The sequence below is a fragment of the Lepidochelys olivacea genome (genome assembly GCF_965140295.1).
Source record: "Lepidochelys olivacea isolate rLepOli2 genome assembly, chromosome: 9".
Taxonomy (NCBI): Eukaryota; Metazoa; Chordata; order Testudines; family Cheloniidae; genus Lepidochelys; species Lepidochelys olivacea.
Genome location: NC_140419.1, coordinates 98793493 through 98817987, shown reverse-complemented (window position 1 = coordinate 98817987; position 24495 = coordinate 98793493). Strand labels below are relative to the sequence as shown.

The window sequence follows — 24495 nt, the reverse complement described above, 5'->3', positions numbered from 1 at the left end:
TCAGTTAGGGAAGCTAGTATACTTTCTCCCTTCTGTCCAGAGACCTTATCTCTCAGCTTAGGTAATATGGAACATATTTTCAATGTGACCTCAGCCTGGTCTCTAAATCTGAATGGGCACAATATTCCTGGGTTTGCAGTTTTGGGCAACCAAATATCCTGGCTGCCCCACACCTCTGATTTGCTCATGCAAACAGCGTTTGTGTAGGCAGATCAGGAAGTTAAATGCAGAACCCGATTTGCATACACACATCAGAGTTTTGAGGTCCCTGAATTACACAACCAAAACTGCCAGTTTAGAAAAATGAACTTGTTACTTCTCAACAATAGGAGTTGCAGTCGGGTCCCTCTAATTCACACCTAGTACAGAGAGCAGAGAATTGGCTGAGGCCTCATCTCTATTCAAAGATGCATCAGCTTAACTAAAGATGTGTGTTTAAATCAGTTTAGTTAAAGTGGCGCAAAACCCAGTGTGGCCACTCTGTAGCTGAATTAAGTTTAACTGGTATAAATCAGGTTTAAATTGAACAAAGAGAGTCCACACTAGGTTAAGTACTACCTCAACTATATTGGTTTAGAAACACACCTCTAGTTAAACCAGCACAATTTTGAAAAGGAAAAAAAGACCCAACTTTCCTAATTTTGAAATAAATGTTCATAGGATCAGTGTGTTTAAGGCTGTCAAGGCTAATTCACCACTCTGGCACTTCAGGTGCACAAGGTGGGGGCCCACAAGGATTCTAAAAATTAATACTGGCCACTCCATGCTTGTATTAAACTCCCAAGGTTACAGCTTTTGTCTGACCTTGGATTGGTAGATGCTGCCACCACCCAAGTGCAGAACCCCTTTTAGAGTCCAGGAAGGTGCACTTGAGAATTCCTTCCTGTGGGGTACCCTCAAGCTCTTTCACCACCCACGCCCCGGGGAAGAGCTGGGGGGGGGGGGGGAAATCAGCTGTTGCCACCAGCTAATCAAACAATGTCACAAACCTCTTAAGACACAAAATCCAATTCTGTTCTTAAAAAAGGTAAATTTTATTAATTAAAAAAACAGAAAGAAAATACATCTGGGAACTCAGGCTATTGCTAGATTTTAAAAGAGGAACTACAAGAATTAAGCACCAAGAATCACTTTCTTGAGGTCCAGCTTAAAGGTTACAAGCAAAACAAAAGCACCTGTGAGTAGCACAGGGGAATCCGCAAGCCATAACAAAATAAAAGGGATAAACCTAATCGCGTAATCCTAGACATTTCCTGATCTACTTACATATCTGGGGTTTTAAATGAGTACATTCTAGGTATGATATTGATGATTTTTTCATACCTGGCCCAAGCTTCTTACAGCATAGCTGTTGCCCTGTCTGCCTCTCCCCGGGAGAACGACAACAGACAGACAAAAGGGGAGTCTTCCTTCAATTTTAAAAAGTTCTGGCCTTCCCATTGGCTCTTTTGGCCAGGTGCCCACTCATTTCCTTTTACCTATGCATAGCAGTGAGACTTTTTAACCCTTTACAGGTAGAGCAATTGGAGAACAGTTACTAAGAGGGATTTTATAGCTACTGGCTGGCTGAGTGTCCATAAAAGGGAGCTCCCCCCGCTCATTTATCACAAAGGCTGATGTGTTTGGTGAGGGAAAGGCAAACTCTGTAGGCACTGCTACAGTGTGGACCCCAAACGTTCCTGGCATTTGGGAGTGTGTGCTATCTCCAAAGCATTTTAATGAAATAAGTCTTATCTAACAGCGTAATTACAATGAATTTACTTTGAATGCACAGTATTCAGATCCAAGTGCAGTGCATTATTCTCCTCCTTATCAAAGTGGAATGCATTTATAAGCATAGTCAATGTGATGTAGATGACATTTCCCCCCAAACCCTTTGACTCTATCTGTGTAGTTGCCAGCTCATTTGCCCAAAGCATACAAAAATGGTGAGACAATTTGATATGGAAAAAAGGAAATTCTTGGCTAAGATTCAGCAGACCTTGCCTGCCTCGCAGCAGAGGAGGGCATGACTGCATTCTGAACAGTGAGCTATACACTTGGCTAGAAGAGAGCTTGCCGGGGTTCACAATGAACCAGATTGAAATTAAAAATTTTATTGCCGAGCCATCTAGCCCATATCAGCCAGCTGTTTGGCTTGTCCATTCAAGGGCAACTTATTGCACGGTCTTTATTTTTATTTTAAAAGCATCTGGAGATTAAAAATCCTCTTTGGCACTTGGCCACCTTGGATAGTAATCCAGGCATGTCGTCTGGCCAGACAGCTCCGTTCTTGTCTAAGTGGGTGGATCTAGGTCTGGTACACTTTTCTGAGTTGAGCAGACATGGACTTCTGGCTACTTTCCAGCAGCTTCAGGATCTTTACAACGTCCCACACTGTGAGTTTGCTTGTTCCTTTCACTGCAAGCATCACACTCAGGCACGTCACTTGGAGTCTTTCAGCTTCTATTAACCTCTGAACTAGTTGTTCATACTTTTTTTTTTTTTTAATTCTTCTCAGGCCTCATCTGCAATGAGAATTAGTCCCAGTTTAATTTGTTGGTTTAGCTGAATCACTGATATGGACAGCAAAGGTGCAGAAGTATCAGTCGAGCTGGTAAACTACACCAGTGCAAATCATGGATTTTCTTGTCTACACTGGGCACTTGCCCCATGCAGCTACGTTGGTGTCTGGCCACTGATTATTGGAATTGGAGCAAATTACATAGATAAGGCCTATGAGAACTATCTCCAGTTACCACTACCTACCATCAGATATGGCAGGAGACAGTTCTACAAAAAATGGTCTTTGAATTGTGTGATATATACATTTATTTTTGCACACACTCAAAAGTACAGACATGCTAAAAATTGCATTACATCTGTAACAGAGCCTTGAAGAAGCTGTCTGTGGACTCCTTAGACTTTGGTTGCCTGGCAAACTCTGATAGTTTAAAATGTACATTTAAAACCTTGGCCCCAAAAGCAGAATTGATCTAAATTTCCTCTTCTGGATAGTGCTGGACTGTGGCTGGGTCATCCCCTTGATTCTGGGATAGGTTTGGAAAACTAAACAAATTAAATAATAAAATGATCCTACATAATTCCATTTATGTAGAGCCTTTCGTCCCGCAGGATTCTAGAGTGCTTCCCAAACTGTGAACAACATTCATTGCTAGGCTCTGGCTGTTTTGTGGTGTTCCAGTGATGCAAAGTAGCCTCAAACTTAACTGGCAGCTGAAGCACGCTGGTGAATCTCACTGTCTGTACATATACAGGTGTTACTTCACCTCCCATCTCCGAGGCACCTGATTGACAGTATGCAACAAAACTAAACAGCAGTTGTCCTGAGGACAGAGGAAATAAGGCAGAATATCTTATCTGTTTTATACTGTAGGGAGAAATTTAGGAAGCATGTGGAGAAGAACTTTGGGTTTCCATTCCCTGTAATCAGACCTACAGGGTACTACCGTTGCAGCCAAATGGGCATTTTTGATGAAAAGGTAAACAAGATGAATATGCAATTGTTCTAGAAATCTAGATCCTCAAGACTCAACCGAAAGAAGCACTTTAGGATCTCCTAGTACAACTGAAACGTACAGCCAAAGTCTGAGGTCCTCAGTTAGTGTTAACTCAATCCCTCAATGGTAGCTTTGCCTGGATAAAGACTGATTAAAGATGTGAGGATTTGGCCCATTATATTTTTGGCATGCCAAGAAAGAAGAGTCTTGACATAGTGAAGGATTACACTATTCCTGAATGTAGGGCCCCAGTATTTGGGGTGCTGGGATGGTAGCTTCCTCAGCCATCTTTGCCTTATTCTGTCACCATCATTAGATGAAAAGGAGGGAGCCTGTTCCATGTGACCGTTCTTGCATTTCAGCAGAATGTGTTGGATGTGTGGGGTAGACAATTGTGCAGTTATGGAAGGTCAGCACTTCCTGAGTCAGAATTGCTGCTTGGGACTTTTGTTACATTCTCCTTTACCTGGTCTTAGTCCAGAGAGAAAGTGAGCAGCTACTGAGCACCTGTAACTCCCACTGAAGTCAGACCCTGCATTTAGTAATAGCAATGATGTAAAACACTACCCAAGAGTTCTGGAAAGGATAAACCCTCCTGCTTCAGGGCATAAACCTGCCTCTAACTGGTGTGGGAGTGATGATGTGTGGTTAAAGATGACTATTTTATATCATTGACGTTACCACTGTTAGACTGTTGCAACCAATCTTGCACACACACAAAAAACGAGGAGTCCTTGTGGCACCTTAGAGGCTAACAGATTTATTTGGGCATAAGCTTTCGTGGGCTAGAACCCACTTAATCAGATGTATGAAGTAAAAGATACAGGAGCAGGTATAAATACATGAAAGGATGGGGATTGCTTTACCAAGTGTGAGGTCAGTCTAATGAGATAAATCAATTAACAGCAGGATACCAAGGGTGGAGAAATAACTTTTGAAGTGGTAAGAGAGTGGCCCATTACAGACAGTTGACAAGAATGTGTGAGTAACAGTAGGGAGAAATTAGTATTGGGGAAATTAAGTTTAGGTTTTGTAATGACCCAACCACTCCCAGTCTTTATTCAAGCCTAATCTGATGGTATCTAGTTTGCAAATTAATTCCAGTTCTGCAGCTTCACATTGGAGTCTGTTTTTGAAGTTTCTTTGTTGAAGAATTGCCACTGTGGGGTCTGTTATTGAGTGACCAGAGAGATTGACATGTTCTCCTATTGGTTTTTGAATGTTATGATTCCTGATGTCAGATTTGTGTCCATTTATTCTTTTGCGTAGAGACTGTCCTGTTTGGCCAATGTACATGACAATGCCCTGGTCTACACTAGGACTTTAGGTCGAATTTAGCAGCGTTAAATCGATGTAAACCTGCACCTGTCCACACGATGAAGCCCTTTATTTCGACTTAAAGGGCTCTTAAAATCGATTTCCTTACTCCACCCCTGACAAGTGGATTAGCACTTAAATCGGCCTTGCCGGGTCGAATTTGGGGTACTGTGGACACAATTCGACAGTATTGGCCTCCGGGAGCTATCCCAGAGTGCTCCATTGTGACCGCTCTGGACAGCACTCTCAACTCAGATGCACTGGCCAGGTAGACAGGAAAAGAACCGCGAATTTTTGAATCTCATTTCCTGTTTGGCCAGCGTGGCAAGCTGCAGGTGATCATGCAGAGCACATCAGCAGAGGTAACCATGATGGAGTCCCAGAATCGCAAAAGAGCTCCAGCATGGACTGAACGGGAGGTACGGCATCTGATCGCTGTATGGGGAGAGGAATCCGTGCTATCAGAACTCTGTTCCAGTTTTCGAAATGCCAAAACCTTTATCAAAATTTCCCAGGGCATGAAGGACAGAGGCCATAACAGTGACCCGAAGCAGTGCCGCGTGAAACTTAAGGAGCTGAGGCAAGCCTACCAGAAAACCAGAGAGGCAAACGGCCGCTCCGGGTCAGAGCCCCAAACATGCCGCTTCTATGATGAGCTGCATGCCATTTTAGGGGGTTCAGCCACCACTATCCCAGTCATGTTGTTTGACTCCTTCAATGGAGATGGAGGCAACACGGAAGCAGGTTTTGGGGATGAATAAGATGATGATGATGAGGAGGTTGTAGATAGCTCACAGCAAGCAAGCGGAGAAACTGGTTTTCCCGACAGCCAGGAACTGTTTCTTACCCTGGACCTGGAGCCAGTACCCCCCGAACCCACCCAAGGCTGCTTCCTGGACCCGGCAGGCGGAGAAGGGACCTCCGGTGAGTGTACCTTTTAAAATACTATACATGGTTTAAAAGCAAGCATGTGAAAGGATTACTTTGCCCTGGCATTCGCGGCTCTCCTGGATGTACTCCCAAAGCCTTTGCAAAAGGTTTCTGGGGAGGGCAGCCTTATTGCGTCCTTCATGGTAGGACACTTTACCACTCCAGGCCAGTAACACGTACTCGGGAATCATTGTACAACAAAGCATTGCAGTGTATGTTTGCTGGCGTTCAAACAACATCCGTTCTTTATCTCTCTGTGTTATCCTCAGGAGAGTGAGATATCATTCATGGTCACCTGGTTGAAATAGGGTGCTTTTCTTCGGGGGACACTCAGAGGAGCCCGTTCCTGCTGGGCTGTTTGCCTGTGGCTGAACAGAAATGTTCCCCGCTGTTAGCCACGGGGAGGGGGAGGGTTGAGGGGGTAGCCACACGGTGGGGGGAGGCAAAATACGACCTTGTAACGAAAGCACATGTGCTATGTATGTAATGTTAACAGCAAGGTTTACCCTGAAAGAGTGTAGCCACTGTTTTATAAAATGTGTCTTTTTAAATACTGCTGTCCCTGAAACACCAGCTGCATGTGTTTCAATGATCACAGGATCTTCTCCTTCCCAGAGGCTAGTGAAGATTAGAAAGAAAAAAAAACGCACTCGTGATGAAATGTTCTCTGAGCTCATGCTGTCCTCCCACACTGACAGAGCACAGACGAATGTGTGGAGGCAAATAATGTCAGAGTGCAGGAAAGCAGAAAATGACCGGGAGGAGAGGTGGCAGGCTGAAGAGAGTAAGTGGGGGGCTGAAGACAGGGCTGAAGCTCAAATGTGGCGGCAGCGTGATGAGAGGAGGCAGGATTCAATGCTGAGGCTGCTGGAGGACCAAACCAGGATGCTCCAGTGTATGGTTGAGCTGCAGCAAAGGCAGCTGGAGCACAGACTGCCATTACAGCCCCTGTGTAACCAACCGCCCTCCTCCCCAAGTTCCATAGCCTCCACACCCAGACGCCCAAGAACGCGGTGGGGGGGCCACCGGCCAACCAGCCACTCCGCCACAGAGGATTGCCCAAAAAAAAGAAGGCTGGCATTCAATAAATTTTAAAGTTGTAAACTTTTAAAGTGCTGTGTGGCATTTTTCTTCTTTCCTCCACCACCCCTCCTGGGCTACCTTGGTAGTCATCCCCCTATTTGTGTGATGAATGAATAAAGAATGCATGAATGTGAAGCAATGATGACTTTATTGCCTCTGCAAGCAATGATTGAAGGGAGGAGGGGAGGGTGGTTAGCTTACAGGGAAGTAGAGTGAACCAAGGGGCGGGGGGGTTTCATCAAGGAGAAACAAAGAGAACTTTCACACCATAGCCTGGCCAGTCATGAAACTGGTTTTCAAAGCTTCTCTGATGCGTACCGCACCCTCCTGTGCTCTTCTAACCGCCCTGGTGTCTGGCTGCACATAACCAGCAGCCAGGTGATTTGCCTCAACCTCCCACCCCACCATAAATGTCTCCCCCCTTTCTCTCACAGATATTGTGGAGCACACAGCAAGCAGTAATAACAGTGGGAATATTGGTTTCGCTGAGGTCTAAGCGAGTCAGTAAACTGCGCCAGCGCGCCTTTAAACGTCCAAATGCACATTCTACCACCATTCTGCACTTGCTCAGCCTGTAGTTGAACAGCTCCTGACTACAGTCCAGGCTGCCTGTGTACGGCTTCATGAGCCATGGCATTAAGGGGTAGGCTGGGTCCCCAAGGATACTTATAGGCATTTCAACGTCCCCAACAGTTATTTTCTGGTCTGGGAATAAAGTCCCTTGCTGCAGCTTTTGAAACAGACCAGAGTTCCTGAAGATGCGAGCGTCATGTACCTTTCCCGGCCATCCCACGTTGATGTTGGTGAAACGTCCCTTGTGATCCACCAGAGCTTGCAGCACTATTGAAAAGTACCCCTTGCGGTTTATGTACTCGCCGGCTTGGTGCTCCGGTGCCAAGATAGGGATATGGGTTCCGTCTATGGCCCCACCACAGTTAGTGAATCCCATTGCAGCAAAGTCATCCACTAGGACCTGCACATTTTCCAGACTCACTACCCTTGATATCAGCAGATCTTTGATTGCGTGGGCTACTTGCATCACAGCAGCCCCCACAGTAGATTTGCCCACTCCAAATTGATTCCCAACTGACCGGTAGCTGTCTGGCGTTGCAAGCTTCCACAGGGCTATCGCCACTTGCTTCTCAACTGTGAGGGCTGCTCTCATCTTGGTATTCATGCGCTTCAGGGCAGGGGAAAGCAAGTCACAACGTTCCATGAAAGTGCCCTTACGCATGCGAAAGTTTCGCAGCCACTGGGAATCATCCCAGACCTGCAACACTATGCGGTCCCACCAGTCTGTGTTTGTTTCCCGAGCCCAGAATCGGCGTTCCACAGCATGAACCTGCCCCATTAGCACCATGATGCATGCATTGGCAGGGCCCATGCTTTCAGAGAAATCTGTGTCCATGTCCTGATCACTCACGTGACCGTGCTGACATCGCCTCCTCGCCCGATATTGCTCTGCCAGGTTCCAGTGCTGCATATACTGCTGGATAATGCGTGTGGTGTTTAATGTGCTCCTAATTGCCAAAGTGAGCTGAGCGGCCTCCATGCTTGCCGTGGTATGGCGTCCGCACAGAAAAAAGGCGCGGAACGATTGTCTACCGTTGCTCTGACGGAGGGAGGGGGCGACTGACGACATGGCTTACAGGGTTGGCTTCAGGGAGCTAAAATCAACAAAGCGGATGGCTTTACACCAAGGAGTATTTCAGGCAGGACTTCACGGTGGGTTCCAATAAGAAATGGTGCACCTAAGTTATTGTTCTTATTGGAACAAGGAGGTTAGTCTGGCCTCTGGTTGATACATGGCTAGATTTACCTCGCTGCACCTTCTCTGTGAGTGACTGCAGTGTGACCTAGAGGAATGCCTCCCCTAGACAGGGAAGGGGGGGAGCAAATGAGTACAAAACAAATCTGGTCTATTTCTTGTTTTGATCCACTCCATCTATCTTTTATGTCTTTGGCTGGCATCAGACGGTACAGAAGGACTGCAATGCCATCCACATCTCATGGCTGCTCGGCAGAATATGGTACAGTACGACTGCATGCCATCCTCATCTCTTGCCTGCCCGGCAGAAGATGGTACAATACGACTGCTAGCCATCCTCATCTCTTGCCTGCCCAGCAGAAGATGGTACAGTACGACTGCTAGCAATCCGTGTCGCCTGCCTGCTCACCATAAGACGGTTCAATAGGACTGACTGCAGGACTAAAGAGAATGACCTGATCAAGTCACTCCAAATTTAGTCCCTGCACCCATGTCTGCCCAGGCACTCCCGTCCGACGTGGCCTGGAGCACCTCGGACATGACGATGATGGCTACCAGTCGTATTGCACCGTCTGCTGCCACAAGGCAATGGGTTGCTGCTACTGTGTAGCAATGCAGTACCGCGTCTGCCAGCACCCAGGAGACATACGGTGATGGTTACCTGAGCGGGCTCCATGCTTGCCGTGGTATGGCGTCTGCACAGGTAACTCAGGAAAAAAGGCGCGAAACAATTGTCTGCCCTTGCTTTCACAGAGGGAGGGAGGGAACGGGGGCCTGACGATATGTACCTAGAACCACCCGCGACAATGTTTTAGCCCCATCAGGCATTGGGATCTCAACCCAGAATTCCAATGGGCAGCGGAGACTGCGGGAACTGTGGGATAGCTACCCACAGTGCAAAGCTCCGGAAGTCGACGCTTGCCTCGGTACTGTGGAAGCACTCCACCGAGTTAATGCACTTAATGCACTTAGAGCATTTTCTGTGGGGACACACACACTCGAATATATAAAACCGATTTCTAAAAAACCGACTTCTATAAATTCGACCTTATTCCGTAGTGTAGACATACCGAATATATCATGTAAGGTGTCAATGGAAAAGTTACAGCTTATCAAGTGTGATCATCCTGATTAAATCCATGTGACATTTTTGTATCTGAAGTTATGAATATTGGCTGTGTATTGGTATCTCCAATGTGCGTTTTGTTCCTGGGTGAGATCCACCAGATAGAATGTACATGAGGGCTAGACAGTTATGTGTGGATGGCCCATTAAGGACACTCAGTGCTCACAATGGGCCATTGAAGAAACTCATCCTGTCCAGATAGCTCTTCCTGAGGACGCCTCAGACAGTGAGGAACCAATGACCACCCCCTGTGATTCAGCAAAATATGTATGGACATGTGATTTGCTCATGTGACCCTGGACTCCATCTTGGGCCAGTAACTTTCTGTGTACAGGGGCTGTAAAATTCCAAGCACATGGCAGAGGATATAAAAGACCCCTGAGATATCTCCATTTTGCCTCTTTTCTGTTCAGATTTTCTGGACAGTGGATTTACAACTAAAAAGCAGCATCTTGAACTAAGGACTGAGGACCTTCCAATCTTTTGGAAGTTACCAAAGAGACTGTACGAGCCAGCAGTCGATTCCATCACTGCTACAAACCTGATATAAGGATTTTGTGATCATTTTTATGTATATGAGCTATTAACCATTTATAACTCTCTTCTTTTCTTTTATTATTAAATCTTTAGTTGGTTTACTAAGGATTTGCTGACTGTATGATATTTGGATAAGATCTGAGGTTTGTATTGACCTGGGGTATGTGTCTGATTCTTTGGGATTAGAAAGAACCTCACACATGGTGAAATGGGTTTTCAATAACCTCTCACTGTATTAGACCTGTTTATCTAGATGGGAGCCAAGGGCTGGAATGCCTAAAGGGGACTCTGTTTGTTTGGCTTCTGCTTAACCAGTGTGGTACTGCAGAAGCTCTTTTGCTACTGGCTTGGTGAATCTAATTATAGAATAAATCAGGGGTTCTCAACCCTTTTCCTTCTGAGACTCCCTCCAACATGCTATAAAAATTCCATGGCCCACCATTGCCACAACCGTTTTTCAATAGATTAATAGCCCGGGCTGGTGTTAGGGAGTATCCGGCAGAGCAGTTGCCCAGGGCCCCATGCTGCACAGGGCCCCATGAAGCTAAGTTGCTTGGGCTTCGGCTTCAGCCGCAGGCTCAGGATTCAGCTTTCTGCCCTGGGTTCCAGCAAATCTAACACTGGCCCTGCTCTGTGGTTTATTTTGGTGGATCCCCTGAAGCCTGCTCACGGCCCCACAGGGGGCCCCAGAATCCTGGTTGAGAACTGTTGGAATAAACCACTGGTTTTTGAGGATCATCTGCCCTATTTCTTGCAGTCTGACCTGAGTGTGGCATTCTCAGTGTGGCTCTTCGGCACCCGGTCACAGGGGGATTAAGAAGAAACTTTCCCTGTGGGCAGGTTATCTCATAATCATGAGGTTCTTTCACCCTCCTCTGAAGTAGCTGGTTCTGAGCACTGTTAGAGATAGGCTACCACACTAGATGGACCTTGGTTTTGATCCAGTCTGACAATCCCTGTGTCCCTAATAAGAAATGAGGTCGTTGATTGATTAGAGACACCTCTGTAATTTGGCTGAGCTGCTTATCTCTGACAATTTGTTGACCTTGCCTCATGGGAGAAACATGAGCATGTTGTCTCTCAGCTGAGATGCTAAAAATGCCATAAGGAAGCAGTCTCCTGAACTCCTCCTTTTACTCTGTGCAAGGGGTCTCACCATGGTTAATATATTCTCCACCACATACACAACCGTTGGATCATCATTTGTTTCAAAGTGGTTTTAGAGACATCATGTATCTTCTTCAACAGGAAAATACATGTGATGGTGTAGCTAGACCCTCATTGTCATTGCTCACCATTTGTGCAATGACCTCAGCAGACTGCAGAAAGATACACAAGCTTTGCAACACCTTCCACTAACTAAGTATTATGGCACCACCACACAGTCCTCCTGGTCCCTTGGCAGCCCTTCAGAGTCACAAATGAGTGTGTAGTTGTGCGTGCTAAAGACCTGAATCTGATTGGTGCTCAGGATGGAATTTCAGTACTTGGGTCATTCCTGTTTGATGTGAGTTGGATATGGACTGTTGGCATCTTCAGCTCCTGAAAGGTGTTTCACCCTGCTGACACCTCCTGGATTAGTTGTCTGTCAGAGGTATTTGTACAACTATCTCTGTACCAATGTAGGCACCAATGGAGAATTTATTTAGAAATTATTCTGCCAAGTTGTCATAATTTATGGATTTTTTTTAATGACTCTCCGTATTTAGAGGAAAACCAAGCAAAGATCCCTTGGGAATTCATCAGCTCTTTCTCACAGACATAGAGTCATAGAAGATCCTTGCAATATTATGATGATCTCCAGAGCTGCTCATCTTTATGTCAGAGGATTACAGATTCAGGAGGGGAACAAGCACCAGAACAAACCAACTCTTAAAAAATCAGGGTTGCTCTTTTTATGCAGATGCCCCTAATGATATATAAGATGAGAAGAGAAATACAGAACGTATTACAGTTGTTTCTAACATGAGGGTGCACCACAGAACTCATAGCCCAGAGGAGGAAAGACTTAAACCAGCTTTGCAGCTGCACAATCCAGGGCTGTTCTAGGGGCTGACGAGACCACAGCATGATTTAGAGAGCTCTGGGGGGCCAGTCTATGACAGCACGCGACCAGAGTCCCTAAGGGCTGCAGTGCTGTTTTCACAGCATTCTGCACTACAGCAACTGCCCTGCCTCAGCACATCCTCTACACTGGGACTTACGAAGGGGTCTTCAGAAATCAGCCTTGTAGCTATTTTCTACCACACCTGGGCCGGTGGAATCCTGCCCTGGCCAAATGTGGGGCTTTTAGGGCCCTTTTACATAGCTCTGGCCCTTTTACGCGGTGTACAATGCCCAGAACCAGGGTGAGGATTGTTGTAATGTGTTTTTGTAATGTTTTCCAGGAGGCATCAGGCATTCTTTAAAGAATAGCATTGGCCTAGCATCTCTAAAATAGGCATTTGCTAAGTGTAACACTTCAATTGGTTCTGAGTTACCTTAAATGGAAGAATATTATCTGCCAAGCGTGTGAGAACTGTGCATTGTTTAAAAACCTATTTGTGTTATAGATCCCCTTTTTTAAGGTAGTTAACTTTTGATTTAACAATGGTTGCCAGAGCTCTGAAAACCCTGCTCTGGTCTAGATTGTCTTCCTCTATGGTTCCTTACCTGCCTCCTGTCATTGAATAAATCTTTATAAACACAAAACAGCTGCTGGATACTAGCAATAAATGCAGAGTCTGCCCCCCCCACTCCCAAGTAATGTGGACAATGACTAACACACTTTTAGCCTCCAGAACTTATTTAAAGCATTCTGAAATCCTACACACTGGTGAGGCAAAGTCTGCCTGAGACAATAACATTCACATTAAAAACAATCTATGTGTGTAGCAGATACAAAAGGAACATTGTCTTGCCATGTGACTTCTTCCAGCCCCAATGTCTCAGCCCACCACGAACATTCTGAATGTTGCAGCTCTTGTCTAGTGCGTACCATCACTTGAGTGACTCGTACCTAAAGATTTAAAAAGCAAAATAGTGCACCGTGAAAAGAGAATCAGGTGCCGTGTTTTAAATGTACAGGAAAAGTAGTTTATGTAAAGCATATAGGTGTGCTGAGCATACACTGGCCAAGCACAACGTGGTGAGCAGCTAGGGCTTTCCTTCAAAAACTAGGAGCCAGAACCTCTTGCAGAAAAGACTGTGCCTTATTTTTAGCCAGGAGGCATGGCCGGTTGGACATTTAATGATGCTGACTCACTAGCTTCTGATCACCAATATTATCTTGGGCAGATGCAGTGGACTCTTTGTTTGATCTCCTGGACTTGGCATGACAACCAGGCAACGAGGCATGGAACGAGTCTCATTGTTGGGATACTCCCCTTGGTAAAGTCATTTTGAGGCTGGATATGAGTTGCCCAGGGATGGGGCTGATCAGCTGGATATAGTGCTGGAAGACTCAGTTGTCCTAACCAAAAAAGTTAAGAGTCTTGGCACTGGAAAGCTACAGGGGTAGCAGACTGTCAGCTCCTAGAGAAAGGGGTTCTGAGCTGTGTAACACTTAGCACAGGAATCCTGTTGAGGAGATAAGCTTTTGTATGGTACTGATAAGTTAGTGTTTGTGGATTGGGACTGTCAGGTTTCAGAGTTATTTCTGAAAACCATTCACTATTCTTTCACTTTCCTATGTGGGCAGATACTTAGTCCACAGTTTTTTCTTTGCCTTGAAAATACCTTTACTGACTTTTCCTCCTCCCTTACTCATAAGTGGTTGCTGTCTTCAGTCTTTGAAACAGTAATTGGGAAAGGGGAAAATCACAGGGCCTGCCTAGACAGGGAAATTTGCACTTGACATAGACTATGTTGCACCAGTGCAAATCCCTAATGCAGGCGTGCAGCACCAATGCAAGAGAGAGCTTTACCAATGAGATTTTCCTGTACAGCACCTCTGCACTTCAACACGGTTAGCAGGAATGGCGTCTATAAGATCTTGTTGAAAATTGGCTGTCCACAAAAGGTGCTCTCCCTATTCAAGGAATTCCACGAGGGAATGAAAGCAACCATCCACTATGAAAATGAAATATCATCCAAGTTTAGTATTGATACTGGTATGAAGCAAGACTGCGACTTAGCGCTCACTGGCTTTGACATCTTCTCTATTCTCCTTAAGTACACCTTTGGAAATGATGGATCTAGCATATTAATTAAATCGAGGATGGATGGCAGCATGTTTAACATCAGACAATTCCAGAGCAGAAGGCATGTCACCCAGGCTACTATTCAGGATCTACTTTTCACAGGTGACGCTGCATTCATCTCTAACTCACCTGATGAACTGTAGATCATGATGAATAAGTTCTCTGATGCATGCACCAAGTTCGGCCTGGTAATCAGTATCAAGCAACAGTTGTCATGTCACAAGGTACCAACAAAAAGAAAAGGAGTACTAGTGACACCTTAGAGACTAACCAATTTATTTGAGCATAAGCTTTCGTGAGCTACAGGTCACTTCATTGGATGCATTCAGTGGAAAATACAGTGAGGAGATTTATATACACACAGAACATGAAAAAATGGGTATCATACACACTGTAAGGAGAGTGATCACTTAAGATGAGCTATTACCAGCAGGAGAGCGGGGGCCGGGGGGGGGGGAAACCTTTTGTAGTGATAATGAAGGTGGGCCATTTCCAGCAGTTAACAGGAACGTCTGACGAACAGTGGGGGGGGAGGGGATGGGGAATAAATATGGGCAAATAGTTTTACTTTGTGTAATGACACATCCACTCCCAGTCTTTATTCAAACCAAAGTTAATTGTATCCAGTTTGCAAATTAATTCCAATTCAACAGTCTCTCCTTGGAGTCTGTTTTTGAAGTCTTTTTGTTGTAATATTGCGACCTTTAGGTCTGTAATCGAGCGACCAGAGAGATTGAAGTGTTCTCCGACTGGTTTCTGAATGTTATAATTCTTGACATCTGATTTGTGTCCATTTATTCTTTTACGTGGAGACTGTCCAGTTTGGCCAATGTACATGGTAGAGGGGCATTGCTGGCACATGATGGCATATATCACATTGGTAGAGCCTCTGATAGTGTGGCTGATGTGATTAGGCCCTATGATGGTGTCCCCTGAATAGATATGTGGACACAGTTGGCAACGGGCTTTGTTGCAAGGATAGGTTCCTAGGTTAGTGGTTCTGTTGTGTGGTGTGTCAATTATGAAGCTCTGGCCAGCGTGGATCATTTCTGCTATCTCGGCTCAATTCTTACCAGTTCACTTAACCTTGATAGGGAACCTGATGTTAGAATCAGCAAAGTTTCTGTTACCTTTGGCAAACTTACCTCACGTGTCTGGAACAACAAGTTGCTAACCATGACAAACAGAGACCTTTGTGTTCAGGCTTCTGTCCTTACTACCTCCTTTACGGTTGTGAAAGCTGGGTTACATACTACAAGCAGGAGCAGAGATTGAACCATTTCCACCTCCCCTGTGTTAGAAAAATGCTTGCATAATTGAGAACTGGCCTACAGTCTATGCAGACTACACTGGATGTTGCTGGTTGGGACACGTGGAGCGCATGCCTCCAGATCATCTGCCAAAGGCTGTGTCGTATGGGCAACTTAAGAACCGCCCACAGCACCAAGGAAGGCCAAAGCTCCCATACAGTGACAAGGTCAAGCAAGGCCTCAAAAAATTCAGCATTCCCATTGACAACTGGGAAAATTCTGTCCAAAATCATTGAGTCTGGAGAAGCCAGATTAAGACTGGTGCTGTCATGGCAGAGAGCCATCAGAGAGCCCAGGCTGAGGCCTGCAGGCAAGCCAGGAAGCGGAGTATGCTTCAACTTCCATCTGGTGAGTGGACCTGTAGCCACTGTGGAAAGATGGACCAACTTTGTTCCGTCTCCTTTCATCTGACAAGGTGTTAGTTGGCTAGATATAACCTCTACACTGATGTACAAAATCCCCCAGCATAGAAAAGGCCTAAACTTTACACCTCCAAAATACACTGCCAAACATCTTAGAGGGAAGAGTATCTTTAGCCCTGACTCTGGTTTACACGAAAAATGCGAGTTGATCTGATGGCAATAGCTCTGTTTTGAATTAAGTCCTTTAAAAGGCAACCCAGCAGATTTCCTTGTCACAGTCACTACTAGGGCTATATTGGAAGCCATTACAAAGATAAAATGAGTAGTAATAAATACACAAAAAACAAACTGGGGTTTCCTATGAACCTTTCCAGGTGTTCCGGCATTTACCATAATTGGCGGTAGAATCGTTAGAGAGTAAGGCTGAGATTCGAAAAGATTTAGGAGCACAAATCCCACTGATTTTTTTTCAAGCTCCCGAGCGTCTCGGATACTTTTGAAAATCCAGCCCTAATTTCCTAAGTGGCTGTGTGAAGTAAGATGGACTGGATTACTGCTAAGGGGGTCTTCCTTTTGGTTGACATGGCAGAAAGAGAACAGGTGACAAATGAACTCTTCTGGTTTGCCTAGGATTTATAAATCATTAGGGTTAGGCTGATGTACAGAAATGTAACTGATTTGTTCAGAGAAGCTGAAACACTGAGTCAAATTCAGAAGTGACATAAATAGTGGTAAGTATTAGAGGGGTAGCCATGTTAATCTGGATCTGTAAAAGTGGCAAAGAGTCCTGTGGCACCTTACAGACTAACAGATGTATTGGAGCATAAGCTTTCGTGGGTGAATACCCACTTCGTCAGATGCATGTAGTGGAAATTTCCAGAGGCAGGTATAAATATGCAAGCAAGAATCAAGCTAGGGATAACGAGGTTAGTTCAATCAGGGAGGATGAGGCCCTCTTCTAGCAGTTGAGGTGTGAACACCTCAGGAGGAGAAACGGCTTTTGTAGTTGGCGAGCCAGTCACAGTCTTTGTTTAATCCTGAGCTGATGATATCAAATTTGCAAATGAACTGAAGCTCAACAGTTTCTCTTTGAAGTCTGGTCCTGAAGATTTTTGGCTGCAGGATGGCTACCTTTAAATCTGCTATTGTGTGTCCAGGGAGATTGAAGTGTTCTCATACAGGTTTTTGTATATTGTCATTCCTAATATCTGATTTGTGTCCATTTATCCTTTTACGAAGGGACTGTCCAGTTTGGCCCATGATAAATAGTGGTGTAAGTCTTATGCCACCAAGTTAGTGTAAGTTCCAGTCCAGGGATATGGAAGGGTGTAAAAAATGAATAGACCAATGAAAGCAGTGGGAGCATTCTTTCTCCTACTCTAACACTTTCATGTTCTTCCTGTTACAACCCCGCTCTTGTCCCTTCAGTGTAAGTTACACCAACTTGTCCTCAGCAGTTGCACTCATCCACTGCACTCCAAGCACAGTGTAATGTGATTTGTCATGTCTTCATATATCACGCCCTGTGTAACTCAAGAAGCTAAACCTAGCTGTGTTCTGTACTTATGTGTATGAGAGCAAGAGAGTGAGACAAACAGATCCAAAGGTCAGGTGCTTCATCCATAAAAAAGCCCTAGAAAAACCCCTCCAGAAATCCGGCAAGCTCAATAAATGCTCTTGAAATGATTCATTCCACTTGTTTGTTTTCTTTTGGGCTGTTTAATTCCATATGTGAAAAACTTTTTATGTGTAGTACCTTTTCCAAAATTGCATATAACCTGGTTCCCTGCTTGATTTCAAACTGCTTGCTCTATTTTCCCCACTCATGGGTTCAAGTTCATTCCCACTGCACTTTGTGGACCTGACACATCACTGCGGTATCTTCTCCTCAGTTTCAATGTTTGCAGCTCTCCCTAACCTCACCGTAGGATAACCCTTACCTGAACAACTAGGAGAGAGATTGGTTGCCCTTTAACAAAACATTTTCTTTCATTCCGTGTCTAAATTATAATGAACCAACTGAAGGAAAATAATCCTTTGGTGTCAGAATCTCTCCCTTATTTAAATGTATTTGGTACCCTTTGGCTCCAAAGCTGTTAGATAAAAATATATAAAATAGGATTCTATAGAAGTATTATAGTCCTATAGAATATGATAGAGAATAATAATTTTTCTGTAGGTTTTCTGAGCCATCTGATAGAATTGTATTATTCTTTTAAATTATATAGGATGGTCCCAAAAAACAACTCACCCTTTAATAAAACACACATTTTATTAAATTCTCTAGGACTTTTTCCTGTAAAGGATGATTCATCAACATGCCTGGTTATTCTCTCTGTACAACGCACCAGGAGTCTGTTCTGTTTTCTTACTATTGAGATACAAATCACAGGAAACTTCTCTCCCATGGTGCTGTGGGTGGTTCACAGTAAACCGGAATCCATTACAGAAGGCTTTCAGTTATCAAAAACATGCTAGTAAATGCCAGAAAGCTGAAAATCTGATGTACTTTCGCATCTATTGTGCCATCACCATCATAAATGCTTTCTAATTAACAGCCATCTGATTTCCTTTCCTAAGCAGTAAAATAGTGACCGATGCAGAAGGAAAAAAACAAACATGCAGATAAAGTATTACATTTATACAACCCCCAGTCTTAACAGAGACTTTGTGTGGTGATATTAAAAGGTTATTTATATTAGGATACAGCTGAGGGATGAATATGAGTGAGCGCTCAGCAAAGGAATCACAGCTGTTTCCTTTCTTAAACTTGCCTTTCTCTAATTACTAGGATTAGCATTTAGAACAATAGCCCCTGCACTAAAATACTGGCAGGCGAGGCAGGGTGGTGATACACTGTTTGCGACAGCTAAAACGTGAACCTGATGAAATGCAGTTTGTATGTGTGTGTTTTTAAAGTGATGAATGGAATAGATGTTAGTGATATTTCTTTGGACTGAGACTTGAATGGAAAAACATACTAATACTCACTAATCTTTTAAGCACAGTGAGAATTGAGCATATTTTATAATCTTATTCATCATTAAGAAAATTTCATTTATTACTTTTAAAATCTTAGAAACTCTTCCGTTTTTGAGATGGATGGAAGTTGGTCATTTCCGAAGTAGGCTACAGCTGTGCATGGCTGAAAGTGGATTGAAGTCAGAGGTGGAGTTAGTGCTATAGCAAGGCATACGGTGCTCATATTTAATGTCAATGACCATCTTTATGTTTCTAATGCTCATTATATGATGCACAAATAGAAAAGAAGAGACACTGGATAGGGTCTACTCTAAGAACAGTTTGCAAAACTTTCCCACCATCTATAATACTTCTGTAGAATTAAATAGATATTACACTGCATGCAGTGAAAAAAAGTAAAAACTAGTGTTGAGCCATGATTCAGAACAAGATACTAGGACCCAAGATTCTAGTCTACATGTCTGAAAAATCAAATAAAGTTTATTTCTGAACAGCGGTGCTGGAACAGTTTGTACACTGGGGGTGCTGAGAGCCATTGAACCAAACTGGAAACCCTATATATGATGGAAGCCACTTCAAGTCAGGGGGTGTGGCAGCACCCCCAGAACCCCTACTTCCAGCACCTACGTTTCTGAAAGACACTTGTAGAATCACAATATGTAAAATCAAGAAACTCTGCTGTCATGTGTTTGTGATGTTTCTTCTCATGAATGTTATCATGGCTTATGAATTACTTCATCTTTTGACCATGCCTTAATGAACGCTTAACCCTGATTAATTAGCAAGCGGTGAGGTCATCTAACTTTGCTGGTCCCATGCATGCAACCAGAAAGATGACTGCTGGTGAAAGTAACAAAGAAATTCAGTCATTGCCTCTCTTATCACCACAGTGGGGTGGAGAATGTTATTGTAATAGCAGACAATATTGTATTGCATTAAGGTAAAAGAGTTCAATATATCTCCTCTTCAAAAAGTTCACTATTTAATAGCTGTTCCCACACAAGGTCTTCCTGTTTTAGTATAGAGACAGGTTTCAGAGTGGTAGCCGCGTTAGTCTGTATCAGCAAAAATAACGAGGAGTCCTTGTGGCACTTTAGAGACTAACAAATGTATTTGGGCATAAGCTTTCGTGGGTTAAAACCCACTTCATCATAGAATCATAGAATATCAGGGTTGGAAGGGACCCCAGAAGGTCATCTAGTCCAACCCCCTGCTCAAAGCAGGACCAATTCCCAGTTAAATCATCCCAGCCAGGGCTTTGTCAAGCCTGACCTTAAAAACCTCTAAGGAAGGAGATTCTACCACCTCCCTAGGTAACGCATTCCAGTGTTTCACCACCCTCTTAGTGAAAAAGTTTTTCCTAATATCCAATCTAAACCTCCCCCACTGCAACTTGAGATCAGATGCATGGAGTGAAAATACAGGAGCAGGTATAAATACATGAAAGGGTGGGGATTGCTTTACCAAGTGTGGGGTCAGTCTAATGAGATAAATCAATTAACAGCATGATACCAAGGGAGGAGAAATAACTTTTGAAGTGGTAAGAGAGTGGCCCATTACAGACAGTTGACAAGAAGGTGTGAGTAACAGTAGGGAGAAATTAGTATTGGGGAAATTAAATTTAGGTTTTGTAATGACCCAACCACTCCCAGTCTCTATTCAGGCCTAATCTGATGGCACACTGAATAGCATCAGATTTAATTTATCTCATTAGACTGACCTCACACTTGGTAAAGCAATCCCCATCCTTTCATGTGTTTATACCTGCTCCTGTATTTTCACTCCATGCATCTGATGAAGTGGGTTTTAACCCACAAAAGCTTATGCCCAAATACATTTGTTAGTCTCTAAGGTGCCACAAGGACTCCTTGTTGTTTTAGTATAATGGAGACCTGTGGTATCTCAAATGCCACTCAGGGCAAATGTTGGCATAAACTGGCTTTTTAAAGGCAACTGCTGTAGCTAGACTTTAGTCAGCCTGTGGGCTTGTTTACATGGGAATGTTCTACTGGTATAAGCTACAATGTGAATTTAAACTGATACGGTTATCCGCTCCACTGTGCAGAAACTTATTCTAGAATAAATGGGTTATTTCAGTTTCTTGTGTGTCACTTGGGAAGGGGTTTAACCTAAACCAAAAAAAGCCACTCTTATTCCAGAAGAATAGTGTCTGCACAGGGACTTATACTGGTTTAACTCTTGCAGTTTAATTACACTGGTATAACTGGTAAAACTTCCTGTGTAAACAAGGCCGCCCTTTATTTGCCATTTGATGTATTATGTAACAATCTGTTTGCGCAGCAGAGCCCAAGCTCTTTGTATCCAGCTACACCAAACAATAAAATGGCCAGCAACAAACCAGACCGGGGAGGTGAAGGCATTCTACGTCACTGTTCTGCTGGGTCGTTTTTAAATCTCCAGCTCTTCTCCCCATTCTCTTGCTCTCTGCTGGTCTGATGCTGTATGTGCGGATCCAGTGGGCTCCTCTCCAGAAACTGAAAGTTTTCCCAATATTGTTCAGAGAACAAACTAGAAATAAGAGCAGGCATCAATTTTCCAGCATCAGGATTAGAAACATGTGACCAGGTGCCAGTGTAAAGAATCTTCCTTTGATCCAAAGCTGGCCACATACCTAGCTTACTGAGACCAAAGGAATGCACACACAGTCAGATTTCTGTTAACGCGCATGGGATAAATATTCTGTCCTCCAGCAGCGTGGCATTTGCCAGGAGTTGAAAGTTGTATTAGCCATGCTTCAGTGGGGCACAGCCTTCCGTCTGCAGAAATCGTATGTCCTAGCAACAGACAAAATAATAAGTGTTGTCAACCACTACATTTTTACTTTATTCATTTAAGTGGCACTGTGTGGTACCCTGGAATGAATCCTCTCTGTGGCCATAATAATGCACTCATTGCAGAGCATTTGTATTTAAGATGAATAACTCTGAAATATCCTTTGATGGCCACACATGCAGTAGAGGGGAGGCTACTGGTGGGCACCCTTTGGTGGACACGTGTGAGTTCAGAGCTAACCATTCACAGAAGTTAAATCTGGCAAAGGGCAGCTTTAAATCATGTACCAGAATTTTTTTCTTGTTTGTTCACTTTCTGGAAGAGGAAATCTATGTAAGTTTCTCGCTTTGGGCATTTCCACCCATTTTTGTGTCTGTTTCCTGATTCCTGTAGAAGAAGTTCATCTGCTTTCCTTCCACAGCTCTATGCTGAACACCAATTTTTTTCTTTTTAAGGAAAACAAAGTTAATTGACATCTTGGAGTTTGTTTTGAACAGAAATAATGGCAATGAGGAGATGCTTTTCAGTTACATCATTTCACAGTCACAAAGGCATTGCCTCTTCTGTTGTCAGCCATCGCACTAAAGTTTGGACAATGATAAAGGCAAGATATAGATTAAAATAAAAAGTGCCAGCAACAACTTGAAATCAGCTTTCAAGTTCAAAAAAGGATCCATCTTATGTTCAGTAAATATTATCATATCTTAAGATGGTTCTAGACATCCACACAATAATCAGTATATTCTAATATAGTATTATTATTTATTTGTATTACTGTAGTGCCTAGAAGTTTCAGCTGAGATCATGGCCCCATTGTGCTGGACACTATAAGAGACAGTACCTGCCATGAAGGGTGTGAGAGTGGAAATATTATTATCCCCATTGAATGGCTGGGGAACTGAGGCAAGGTGAGGCTAAGTGACTTGCCCAGGATCACAGAGAGAGTTTGTGGCCGAGCTGGGAATGGAACCCCGGTCTCCTGAGTTCCAGTCCAAAAGATCATCCTTTTCCCTCCAGCTAATAATTGATCAAATTTGCTGTTACATCTCCTAGCTCTTCTTTTTTCAGTGAAATCCTCTCGGTTATAAGGGTAGCCCCAGGTAGGTCAATGTTGTTGGGAGCTGTCTCTGCTGTGACACTGAATCTCTTCTCTGAATCAGGGATCCTAGATTTATTTGTAGTGGGTGGAGGAGAGATGTATGGGGCATTCCTTTTGAAGCACAGCTGAAATTCTTGTCCTGGTTCTTTCAGGAATGGTCCCTCCTCAGAAAGGCACAGTGTGCAGAAACACACGAGCACCAGATCCAGTGTAAGTGCACAGATACATCCCAACCCTTTAAAATATCTTCTTGTCCTACAGGAAGGAAGTTGGGGGGGGGGGTTGTTTTGTTTTTGGTGGTTTTTTGTTTTTTGTTTTTTTTTTTTTACAGGAACTCAATGTTATTCTGTGGCATTCACCCTGCAGGGCATGAGGAATTAAAGAGCCATGAATGGCTGTTAATGGCTCCAGGGAGTCAAGAGTACCACACAAATAGAAGCAAAATTGAAAGATTTATTGAGGGAGGCAAGTAAAAAAGACAGAGACGCCAAAATCTACACAGGCCAAAGGCAATACCAACTAATAACTGCAAACAGCACATCCCCAACTGAACATGCACTCTTTGAATCCAAACGTTCTGAGGACCTCTCCACAGCACCCTTCTGAGCTAAGTGCACCCCATGTAAAGTTGGCAACGCCAGATATGTAAGAACTTAGTGCATCTTTTGTAAGTGCTTATAAGTTTCAGGCACCATTTCACCTCTCTTCTCCTAACTCATTAGTGCACAGAATGGCTCTGTACCACATGACTCCCCCCAAACACATGTATTTCCAGAATGGCAGAACGTACTTTTTGATTGTTACAAGAGATAACCAAATTCAATTCCACTGAGGTGAAAATACAACATAGTTTGCACACCAGTGCTGGCAGCATAACGTGCTACAATCACCAGTATAAGCATTGCTTCCCCAAGGAGCATGTTTGATATTAATCTAAAAGGGAGGCAGTGATTAGGGCCCAGGAATGGGAACCAAAGCTCCTGGGTTCTTTTTCCAGCTGTGTCACAGACTTACTGCATGACCTAGAAAAAGTCACTTACCTTCTCTCTGCCTCAGTTCCCTATCTATACAATAGGTGTAATGAATACCTCCCTCACAGGGGTATTGTGAGGTGATGTGAAGTTAAACGATGAGATCTTTGGATGGAAGGTGTCATAGAGGACAAACATCATTGCTGTTGCTGTACTCTTATAATACCAAAAATGTCTTATAGAAGTTAACCTTCTAACCGTAATTCTGTATAGGCTATTTGATATAATCAGCCAAGTAAAAAATCTAAGTAGCAGATACAGTATCTCCTCAGAAATTACTGTAGTGCATAGTTCCTTGGATTGGTAACTATCAGTGCTGTTTGCAGACATAACGTGGGCTTGACAAATACAGGGTTTTATTTTTTTTTTAACAGATTAAACTATCAGTAAATTTGTATGTGCAAACTGCACATTTTGTAATAAATCGCTGATGCTTGTCTCAACTGGCAATAACATTTCTACAAGTCAGTCTATTC

General features: G+C 43.7%; 1 protein-coding gene across 3 annotated transcripts in view; it reads left to right on the top strand.

Moving 5' to 3' along the window:
* Positions 1 to 24495, top strand: part of LOC311526839 (uncharacterized protein) — a 119071-nt gene that overhangs the window by 80589 nt on the left and 13987 nt on the right. For 2 of the 3 annotated variants that reach the window (XR_014713169.1, XM_084640306.1), the window contains one exon: positions 23141 to 23198. The exons of the other annotated variant lie outside the window; for it this stretch is intronic. Coding sequence is in view for 1 of the 2 variants with exons in the window: in XM_084640306.1 (XP_084496432.1) it covers positions 23141 to 23198 (58 nt within the window). In the remaining variant the exon portion in view is untranslated. The remainder of the gene's footprint in view (positions 1 to 23140; positions 23199 to 24495) is intronic. 3 annotated transcript variants of the gene reach the window in all.